Here is a 12,007-nt window from a genome sequence, read left to right as displayed (position 1 = left end):
CCAAAAGTCCAGGCTCAAGAAAATGTTGAAAACTAGAAATTCATTATCATCAGCACTGGTACTGGTAATGGCAAAATGCTATGGTTTGATAAAAGAAAAGCAGAGCAGGCAAATCTTTTAAATGGAATGTGATGGGTAAGGTGAAGTTTAGAAAAGTTCAAGCTTCACTGTTAAACCAATAGAGCATTGCTAGTAAAAACAAAAACAAAAACAAAAACGAAAAACCACTGAAAAAAAAACCCAAAAAAACAAACAAAAAAAACCACACACACAAAAAATAACCAAAAAAAAAGAAACCCAAAAAACAAAAAACCACAAAAAACTCGAAGTCTACTTTGAAATTTTTTCATGTACTTTTAAAAACCAAAAATCATCTCTTTCCAAGAACACTACCATATTCCTGGATTTACAAGAAATTACTTACTCTTTCTATATGTAATATACCAGAAGGAGTAAGACTCCTGTGGCTTCTATTCTATTCAAAACCATTCTACAATATTGCTTACTGACCTACATTTTTTAAAAGATTTTATTGTTTTTTTTTTCTTAAGTAATCTCTATCTTCAACGTGGGGCTCAAACCCACAACTCCAAGATCAAGAGTCACATGCCCCACCAACCAGGCCAGCCAAGCAACCCAATGACCTACATTTTTAAGGCCTTTTTTTTTTTAAGTGGAAAATGCTTGATTTCTTTAAGCAAGCATTAATGAAGTCAATTGTTTATTCCATTTGGAAAGCAATGAAATTTCACAGTTGTTATCTATCACTGACATAACTTCAATCTTTTCTCATCTAAATGGGAATATAATCAAGATACACAAAAGGAAATGACACCATCGATCAAAGTATCAAGGAAAAGGAACATTTTTCTCCTCTCTACAAATCACATTTCCTTAAGGCTAGGATTATAAAATTAAAAGTTAAAGAGATTATTTCAATACTCCCCAATTATTTATTTTTAAACATGATGTTTTTAGAAACCTCCCTTCCTACTCATCCCCAAAAATTTTTTCCAAGTTATCTTCAAATGTTAATGACATTTTTACTCTTGCTTTTAACAACTGTACATGTCAGATTCTTAGCTACCTTACAAAAAGTGTCCCTATATAAGAGAAATGAGATTATTTTAATTTACAGATACTTAAAAAAAAAAAAAAACCTGAAGATATTCAAGTGCCAAATGAACACAGGTTGTTATTGGTACTGAATATTTCTATTACACAATTCCAAGTGTGTAAGATGAAATTAAACAATACACCTAGATAAGCTTATTTGAAAAAGTCATCCTTTTTTTTTTTTTAAGTTTATTTATTTTTGAGAGAGCACAAGTGGGGAATGGACAGAGAGAGACAGGGACAGAGAGAGAATTCCAAGCAGGCTCCACACCCCCAGTGCAGAGACCGACACAGGGCTCAAACCCACAAACTGGGAGATCATGACTTGAGCTGAAGTCAGACGCTTAACCAACTGAGCCACCCAGGAGCCCCTGAAATAGTCTTCCAATTCCCCTATTTTGTCCAATTTCTTTTCTTTTAATCCTATCAATACACTTTTTTGAGATCTACAGAACATTTTGAAACAAATTCTTTAAAAATCACAATTCGACTATGAAAATATATCTAAAAAATACCAAGAAAAACTATCTGCATTTCATTCATATCACTTTTCCTGGTTTTCAATAGACTTGGCTCTAGGGAATAGAACAGTTAGAATGAAGTCACTTTAGCAAGCATCAACAAAGGCATGCAAATTTAATCTCCAGATAATATCAATAAAAGTAAGTGGCTGTACTCTATCACTAATCTATGCTTGGCTGGCTATAATGTGTTTTCTTTTATTATCCATCACTGACCACTCTGTAAACTATATTCCCAAATTGGTAAATAAAGAGTAGACAGATAATAGAAGCACTAAGTGATTAAGAGGGCCCAGGCTCTAAAGTATATGCTTAAACTTTAAGATCCACTTAGAATATGCTGTCTATGGTGAGACCGTCATCTCAGGTAGCAAATCCAAAATATGTTGCTACATACATTTTGGTGAAGAGGTAAAACGAATTAAAGGGAGGATATTTGGTATACTTTACTTGTAAACTCAATTATAGAAATTAGTCCCCCATTTATTCCAAAGATCAAATTTCTATTCTGAATCTCATTTGATATTAAATAGAATAATGCTTCCTTTGGTGGCAGCTAACAAAGTATTAGTCCAGATCTATCAACAATCTACTGCTGATGTGGGCTGAGATACACTCTCCTTAGCAACCAGGTGCAAATAACACCATATACATGCCAAGACCCTGCTCTGTAATTAGTTAAAAAAAAAAAGCGACTCCACTTGCCAAACAGCAAACCATGCAACATTTGGTGACTGTGCAAATAAACAACAATATTAAAGAACAATATTAAAGGGCACTTGGGTGGCTCATTCGGTTAAGCGGCCGACTTCGGCTCAGGTCATGATCTCGCAGTCCGTGAGTTCAAGCCCCGCATTGGGCTCTGTGCTGACAGCTCAGAGCCTGGAGCCTGTTTCAGATTCTGTGTCTCCCTCACTCTGACCCTCCCCTGTTCATGCTCTGTCTCTCTCTGTCTCAAAAATAAATAAACGTTAAAAAAATTAAAAAAAAAAAAAAAAAAAAGAACAGAATCATTATTGCCCTGATCAGGCCCAAGAAAAGATAAACCTAATATCCCTCTGTCTCTATAATGTAGCAGAGAAGATGGTGTATCTCTATCACGAAGAGCCTTTTAGAAAAATTTGTTAAAAAAAAAAAAAAAGATACACAGAATTTAGCTTTATTTCGAAATTGACTAAAATACATAATGTCTATCTTAAGGGATATAAGTTATAAACAACTTTATCAAGATCCTTTTTTCTAAATTTGTACAAGGGAGACTGAAACGGCTATTATAAAGTAATATTCTGCCAGATAAAAAATAAAAACTGATTAAAGTAAAGCTTGCAATTCCATTAACAGAAATGTTTACAAACATCTTGGTCCAAACTACTCAAACACTTCTCTAAAACATACCTGTAAGCTCAAGACAGTTCTTACTTCTGCATGTAGTAGTAGAGGTAGTACAAATTGACCATTAATTTAAATCAATATTATAATCAAAGTTATTACTTAAATTCCAAGTTGACTGTACATCAACATAAAAACACTTAAGTAGGGGAGCCTGGGTGGCTCAGTCGCTTTAGTGTCCGACTTCACCTCAAGTCACTATCTCGCAGTTTGTGAGTTCAGCTCAGGTCACAATGTCGAGGTTCATGAGTTCGAGCCCTATCAGGCTTTCTGCTGTCAGCATACAGCCCACTTCAGATCCTCTATACCCCTCTCTCTTTGCCCCTTCCCTGCCCACACTCTCTCTCAAAACTAAAACATTAAAAAAAATTTTTAAGTAAATTGCAAAATTACAAACACCATTTTTTCTAGGACCAACTGAAAGACCTTTTTAATACTTTTTTCCTATAAAAGATAACACATTACTTTTAATTTTTACTTGGAGTTTCCTCCAAGTGACTACATGTAAATATTAAATAGGGAAAATCAACTTGCTGACTACACTGGATTCTACTACTCACTTGTGGAAGCCACAGGAATGTTGGGAAAGTTGGTGGTGCTGGTAGCATTAGACTCAGATGGAGCTAACAGAGCTGGGGTGCTGTATGTCTCCGTTGAGGCACGATTACTTGGTGGATGCTGGATGGTTTGAATTGAATGACCTTCAGTGGATAATGATGGCTGCCCTTCAAAGTCATGAACATATTCATCCTTCACCAACATACTTGGTGGAGCTATATAAAAAAGTAAACACATTTAAAAATTTTATAAGCTTCTGTTACCAGAAAAAAAATCTTGTATTGTAATAACACCTAAAATTAACTATAACGTAAATAACTCTAACTCAGAATTTTTTCATAATATTTGAAAAGAATACTACTTTATCAACAAAAACTATGCATTTAGAAATAGTGACATCAAATATACTTTACCAATCAATCTGACAGACCCCCCAGAAATGTGAAGATAGACTATACTCCCAACAACTTCCAGCAATGATCCTGAAGAGGTATTCCTTAGTTTATTGATTAACCTAGAAGTAATAATCATCTTTTTTTTTTTTAATGTTTATTTATTTTTGAGACAGAGAGAGACAGAGCATGAACAGGGGAGGGTCAGAGAAAGAGGGAGACACAGAATCCTAAACAGGCTCCAGGCTCTGAGCTGTCAGCACAGAGCCCGACGCGGGGCTCAAACTCACGGACCGCGAGATCATGACCTGAGCCGAAGTCGGACGCTTAACCGACTGAGCCACCCAGGCGCCCCGGTAATAATCATCTTAAACACAGGAGTTAGATGAAAACCAAATGACTGGGGAAAATGTTTATCCAGATGAGAAGACCAAATTGAGATCAAGTAATTAGCTGCATCTTCTTGCTAATTTCACACTGTAGAAATGAGTGGGATCTGATAGCTATCCAATTCCAGGATTTAGACTTATTGTTAAGTGTCATGCATTCAAAGATTGAAACGTATTCAATGTCCGTCCCCTCCAGGGTTAGAACCAAAAAGAAAAATCCTAAATGGTAAGTCAAACTGAAATTTCCTTCTAGAAACCCAAATCAAATGATGTTTGATAAACATATGGTGTGAAAAAACCCAATAATCAACATCTTTCACCTATGTGGTTACGCCTTAAGCAAACCTAGACTCTAGCTGATACAACAACACTTTTCCTTTAACAAATTAGGGAAAGCTGCCTTTTCCTCAAGGAAAAAAAGAAAACTTAGACTGCACTGATAATGTCAACTGTTCTCTGCCCAGAACCTCCCTATTTGTTTTAGACTATTGTTTTGGGGTATGCTTTTTGTCTTTAGCAAACAACCCTTTACTGCTTCTAAACTAAAACTACCCCATAATTTTACAACCCACAGAATTCTAATACTAGGTTCTCTTAGAATAATCAATTAACAGTCCACAAGAAGACATTCTCTTTTCCATTAAGAATCAACATCCAGCACCCTTTGTGTTTCCCTTATGTCAGTTTTTGAAAACATTGATTATACATAAATACCAATTAGTTACATGGCTTTTTTTTTTTAAGTAGGCTCCATGCCCAAAGTGGGGCTTGAACTCATAACCCTAAGATCCCTGAGATCACAACCCTGAGAGTTGTGTAATCTACAGACTGAGCCAACCAGGTGCCCCAACATGACCTTTTTTTTTTAATTGAGAATATTTAAAAGAATAAGCCATTGTTCAAATTACTATGTACAATCTCTTAAAGGGCTTTTTCATACATCAAAAGTCATGAAGACACCGATATAGTTAAGACCAAAAAATTCCGTTCCCAAAAGTTTTTCTTTAAAAAATTCTAGGGAGGGGCACCTGAGTGGCTCAGTCAGTTAAGTGTCTGACTCTTGGGTTTATGCTCAGATCATAATCTCACAGTGTATGGGTTTGAGCCCCACCTCCAGCTCTGCGCTGACAGTGCAGAGCCTGCTTGGGATTCATTCTCCCTCTCTCTTGCTCTTCCCCTCCCCTGCTTGTGCTTGCTCTCTCAAAACAAACACTTAACAAAATAAAATTTAATTTAAAAACATTTTTAAAAATGAAAAAATTCTAGGGAAACAAAAAGATAACCAAAAGGATGCTTAACACATCACTATGTATAAGTGAAAAAAGAAAAAACTGGACCCAACCATTCATCACTAATGTTGGCCAAATCATAAAAATTCAAGAAAAAATCATTTGGGACACAAAGTGAGTATTACTGTATTTATTCAATCTTTCAAAAAAATTACATCATTCAACAAAGTTCTATAATTTTCTTCATATAGATCCTGACATCTCTATTTAATTCCTGGACATTTTAGAGTTTTTGTTGTTATACTGACTAGGATCTTTTTATCAGATACTGGTATTACTAGTACATAAAGAGAAAGCTACTGATTTGAGGAAACAGTTGGTCAACTTGATATTCATCGCTTTTGCTTTTCAGTGGACTCTTCGGCCTAATGCGCAGTTGTAACAATTAAATCCTACTTTATGCCTCATAATATTTTTTTTTTGCCTAACACATTGACTAAACCTTCCCCAAATGTAAGCTTGAGACTTCTACCTGACCACAAGTCTCTTTGTCAAATAACTTAAACCATGTCCCTTAGGTGAAACTGTAGGTATCAAGGATAGATGTCTGCAATATACTTTTTTGCAAAAGAAAAAAAGTAGGTTACAAAACACTATTGTACACTATGATCACATGCATGTTTAAAAAATCACATCACGTAATTTAAAAAGCAAGGTCCGGAACAAGTGCACAATATGCTTTTTATTTAAGAAAGGAGGGAAATAATACATGTATTTTTGCGTAAAGAAACCCTGGAAGGAAACACCAGAAACTAATAAAAGTGATTACCTGAGGTAGGGGGGAATGGGGGCAAGGGTGGGAGCACTTCTTTTCACTGTATACCTTTTTATAGTATTTTGATTTATGGACCATGTATTGCCTATTCAAAAAAATAAAATTAAAAAACATATAGTATATATTTTTTAAGTCCAGAAAAACAGACACCAAACTATTAAGTATTTTTCTTTATGGACTAGCATTCCACAAATTCATCCACTGAGTAAATATTTATTGAGCACTTATGTTCCAGGTACGGTTCTAGCACTTGGGATATATTAATAAACAAAAGAAAAATCTCTACCCTCATAGAACTTACACTCTTCTGTAATACTTTTTTATTGTTTAAGTATCTAATATTGAATACACATTACTCCAGCTTCTCCTAGTTGTCCATCTTGATCTTCATCTAATCAAGTGTGGACAATGCCACCTACCATGGAGGGGATAATGGGAATGGTGCAACACTTGAATTCACTTGGCTCAGTCAGTACCTGACACAAATGTGTACTTAGTAAGTGTTAGCTGTGATGATTTCATTGTACTTTTAGAGCAGTCATACCTGTAGTGACTGGAAAATGTCCTATGAAGTGTAAGGAATATGTATAAGGGACAGAAAAGCTGAAGCCACTGGGCTCACCTCCGACCACAGCACTTCTCTGATGCTACTCTTGCTGTCTCATTTACCTTTTCCTTTTCCTTCCTCCACTAGACTATGAGCTACCTAGAGTGGAGAAAACATACCTTACTTATCCTATCACCCCGAGATCCTAACACAGTACCAAGCAATACATGCTCATTAAATCTTCTTAAAATGAATATGCAAGCTGATGTGGTCATGGAAAGTTTCATAGAAGACAGGAAATAAGCTGGAAATGATTATCACCAAAATTCCAACTCAAAAGTGAAGGAATTATCCCATTTTCTTAACTTTTTCTTTACCTGGCTTTGTATTATTTCTTTGTCCAAATCTAGAAGGGACTGTGAAAAACATCTGTTGTTTTCTGAGGAAATGAACCACTGAACCTGGCCTTAACAAACCACCACTAGGGGGACCTACAAGGCTAAAACAGCCCTAGAGCCACTAAAAAGAGCTGATCATCCACACAATCCGACCAATAACAGCTACTCATGACAGCAGTATTTCAGAGTAAGGGAGGAGTGTGATGAGTCCTCAGAATTGGATCTCCTCACAACCACCACCACTAAGGAAATTCTGATATAATTATCACTACAGTCTCCCAAACCCTAGTACTTTAATTCTCCAAAAGCAGGGATGGAGAAAGGTGAAAATCTGAAGGGTATTTACTTTCGAAGAAAATAAATGACATAATATCAAGGGCTTGAACCAATCTTAAAGGTACTCTTCCCAGACCACTACCACATTACCAACCCACTGTTCTCAGAAACCTACTAACCACTAACAAGTAACAAAAGGCACTAGAATCTTCCTCCATTATTCATGACATAGAAGAAAAATGGACAATAAAAACAAGTAGACTTTCATGCTCTTCCTAAATTTTAAGGTTGTTAAACAAATGGATGGTAGTTCTGACCCACCCCTAAGACTCTGCAACAAGAAGTGCCAACCCACCGATTTCCCTCCAGAACAGCACACCTTTCTAAGATGACAGTGGTTCTTTATCAGAATTTCTCTGTAAATTAATTAGTTCCTACAAAAATTTTAGTTAATTAACACGTTCTAAGCAACAGCGCTAAAGTTTTAACAGAACTCTGTTCTCAAATATTATACTAAAAAACAAAACAAAAAACACCCCCCCATTGATTTAATTTCCCCACCTCAAAACTCTCCTTTTAAAAACAGAATTGGAAATTATCTATGAAAGTTAAAGTAGCCTTGTTTTATCGACTCAAAATGTAACAAGACTGAAAAAATATTTATATATATATATATAAATAAGTTAGAAACAAAGAAAAATTAGAATATTGGTATTTTTAAAGGATATGTTATACATGACTCTAAATTACCAGACATTATCGGTATCTATATTCATTTAAACTGTTCTGTGAGATTTTCTTGCAAAATAGTCTGTTTTTACCAATCAAAAAATATTGTTTATGTTTTATATTCTCCTATCATTTTTTTTTAGACCACTTTGGTACATAAGTGTAGTTCAAATCCAAAGAACCAACAGCCTATTTAAATCCAGTTTTAAATACTGATAAATGTCCCCCCAAATCTACATTTCCAAAACAGTAAGTATTTTTCTTGAAAATGCTACCAGAACTCACACAAACTAATTTTAGGTCAATAAAAAATAGAGAGGACAGGATAAAAGAAAACAGAAAGTTACAAGAAACAGATTACCTACCATTACTCTGCAGTGTTAATCCTGAGAGATCTTAATTTTTTAAAGGGGAAAAGAAAATGAAACATTAATCATTACCACAATAATATTTTCCATTGTATTTAAAATTACAAAATGTAATTTTACTTCACAAACCATTTCAATCCAAGATTAGTAGTATAAATACTACTATTTATAACTGACAATACATAAACTATTCAACCTATAATGCCTTCCATCTTATTTTTTAAAAATAATGTTCTAAATGGGCAGAATATGAGCTATAATGTATACTTAATTTTAGCAGTCAAAATACAAATCTGTTCTAAAGTTCAAATTTAAATATTTATATTTCATTAAGAATATCTGACTCTTTAACCTTAGTTGAAGTACTGGGCTATTTCCAAATTTATAATTTAGTGTAGAAAAATCAAATTATTGAGATCTGTTCCCTTTGTGCATCTAAGGATAAGAGCAAGGTCTACTCACCAATTCCAGGTGATACAACTCGTTCATAGTGATATGGATTTACACAGACACTATCACATTTTAAGTCAAATGCATACTGACAATATTTAACATGTTTGAGTTCATTTTTGTGAAGATCAGGCCACCTCCAGAGACGGGCATATATCACATGAGGAAATCCTTTCCGACCAGCCACCTAGGAAAAACAAACAACCATTTACTGGTAATCAGTTAATATACTGATCATACATTAAATAAGGCACTTAATATATATTCTCATTTAATTCTTACAATCCTACAAAGTCAGTATTATAACTCCCATCTCATAAGTGAGAAACATTTATGAACTAAAGTTACTTCTTTGAGACCTGTGCCCAAGTTTTTAAAATGCAAAAAAAAAAAAAAGTATGAGTTTGCTGAAGTACCCATTTCTAAAATCTAGAAATAAACATTTTAAATCTAATGACAGAAGATTTCTGTATGTTTCTTTAAAAACACGCAGCACAGAAGATATATGATATAGTTCTATACAAAAAATACAATCACTGAAAATGAAAGATTAAAAAAATTATAAGATATAAGCTTTTAATACTAAATTTTAAAGATATGCTTGATTTCTTTTAGAGTTTTTCATATAAAAGTACCAAATATACAGTATCAGATTTCTAAATTATAAAAGGACCAAATATAACTCAGTTTTTAAAATGTACATATAATACCAAAAAAAGAAGGAAAAAAAGCTACAAAAATGAATACCAAAGTGCTAAAGGTATGGGGTTTCTTCTGCTTTTTGCTTTTATTTTCCAAATTTTCTACTTTGAATTTTTTTCTTGTAACATTAAAAAACTTAAAATATAACTTTATTATAAGGAACATCTATTCTTCCATATACTCCCATAATCATATTGGTACAGGATGTAGAGTACCTGAAGAAATGGAGCAAACATTAAATTATCCAATAGTAATGTAAGAGAAAGCAAGAATATTTTAATCTGCCACTACAAAACATATAGAAAAACTCTAGAACAAGACTAACCTGAAGCCTCCCATCCAATGTTCTCTGTATGGTAACACATTTGCTAGGATGAGCTCCATTTGTAGTTATAGCTGTTATTAAAGAATCCAGTTCATCTTTTTTCTCCTTCAGCTTCTTTACCAAACTTTCAATTGCTCTCTTTGCAAATGTTTCACTCTCTCCACCTTGTCTATGGCACATCAAACTATGTACAATGCTCAGACAGGCATCATTACTTGTTGGTGTATTTGTAATAGACATATTGTCCATTTGTCAAAGTTATTCTTTTAAATCAAATAGGTCTCCAATTTCCGGAGAAATTTTGATCTTTTGGAGGCAGTGAAAAACAATGACTAACGTTGCAAGGAAAATTATTAGGCATGTGGTATTCAGGATAACCTAAAAAAAATGAGACATAGACATTAAAACACATTTCACAAAGTAGATTCAATTACTTGGGAAAAGAGGGAGTTGCTTCAGTTAAGTCAAAGACTCAATGTACATAATTTAAATTTTGTAGAGTTTTAAATAACTTAATTAAAATGTTGCTGTTTCTCACATTCAAAAAAAATATTAAAGTTAGGCCTTCTCATTATTATAGGGGCATACTCAATCAAGTCTTGTGGACTGAACTAGTCACCCTAAAGTTAAATCTTAACATGACTTTTTTAAATGATTACTAATGAAGACCAGCACTTTAAAACACGCTTGATTGACTAGTTAAACCTAAATGTCTACCATAATACACATGAAAAATTTACCATCACCTGATACGAAATGCTGTTTATCAGTTAAAAACACCCATCTTTGTTATAAGAGACCACTGACAACAGTAAAAAAGATGAACACAAATTTTTAAATGGGCAAAGGTTCTAATACTCCTCTCTCCAAAGAATGGCCAATATGCATATGAAATATGCTAACATCACTAGTCAACAGGGAAATGCAAATCAAAAACACAAGGAGATACCACTTCACATTCACTAGGTTGAGTAAAGCAAAAGGGTAGATAATCATAAATATTGGTGAGGAAGTGGAGAAACGGTACCCTCATCCACTGCTGGCGGAACTGCAAAATGGTACAGCCACTTTGAAAAGTAGCTTGACAATTCCTCAGAATGTGAAACACAGAGTTACCGTATGACCCAGGAATTCCACACTTAGCAATTCTACCCAAGATTACTGAAAGCCTATGTCCACACAAAAACCTGTACATAAATGTTCACAGCAGTTATCATTCGTAACAGCCAGAAGTGTAATACAAATGTCCATTAATTAATGACTATTTAAATGAGTATATATATCCATACAATGTAAACATTATTCAGTCATAAAAAAGAATGAAGTACCATTACCATGCTAAAACATGGATGAACCTGGAATACATGCTAAGTGAAAAAAGCCAGTCACAAAAGGCCACATATCATATAATCCCATTTACAAGAAATATCTGAACAGGCAAATGCATACAAAGAAAAAGTAGATTAGTGGTTGCCAGAGGCAACTCCAAAGGATATGGAGTTTCTTTTAGGCCTAATAAAATATCCTAAAATTGATAATGGTGATAGTTGCACAACTCTATCACTATATGAAAACCACTGAATTATACATTTTAAAAGAGTGAATTTTAGAGTATATCTATCATATCTCAATAAAGTTACTATTCTTTTTAATGGTTATTTATTTTTGAGACAGAGAGCCGCAAGCCCGTGGGGCAGGGACAGAGAAAGAAGGGGGAGAGAGATAGTCCCAAGCAGGCTCAGTGCTGTCAGCACAGAATCCAATGCGACACAGGGCTGGACAC

At 34.2% G+C, this 12,007-nt stretch overlaps 1 protein-coding gene across 6 annotated transcripts in view; it reads right to left on the bottom strand.

Annotated features, from left to right (window-relative positions):
• SMAD4 (SMAD family member 4) overlaps positions 1 to 12,007 on the bottom strand; it is a 110,661-nt gene that overhangs the window by 32,372 nt on the left and 66,282 nt on the right. For all 6 annotated transcript variants that reach the window (XR_006293988.1, XM_043558856.1, XM_043558853.1 and 3 more), the window contains exons 2-5: positions 10,225 to 10,602; positions 9,210 to 9,384; positions 8,745 to 8,774; positions 3,587 to 3,799 (exon numbers count right to left, since the gene is read on the bottom strand). Coding sequence is in view for 5 of the 6 variants with exons in the window: in XM_043558856.1 (XP_043414791.1) it covers positions 3,587 to 3,799; positions 8,745 to 8,774; positions 9,210 to 9,384; positions 10,225 to 10,473 (667 nt within the window). In the remaining variant the exon portion in view is untranslated. The remainder of the gene's footprint in view (positions 1 to 3,586; positions 3,800 to 8,744; positions 8,775 to 9,209; positions 9,385 to 10,224; positions 10,603 to 12,007) is intronic.

This window comes from Prionailurus bengalensis, chromosome D3, assembly GCF_016509475.1.
Source record: "Prionailurus bengalensis isolate Pbe53 chromosome D3, Fcat_Pben_1.1_paternal_pri, whole genome shotgun sequence".
Lineage (NCBI taxonomy): Eukaryota > Metazoa > Chordata > Mammalia > Carnivora > Felidae > Prionailurus > Prionailurus bengalensis.
The sequence above is the reverse complement of the archived record's forward strand: the minus strand, read 5'-3'. Positions and strand labels throughout refer to the sequence as shown.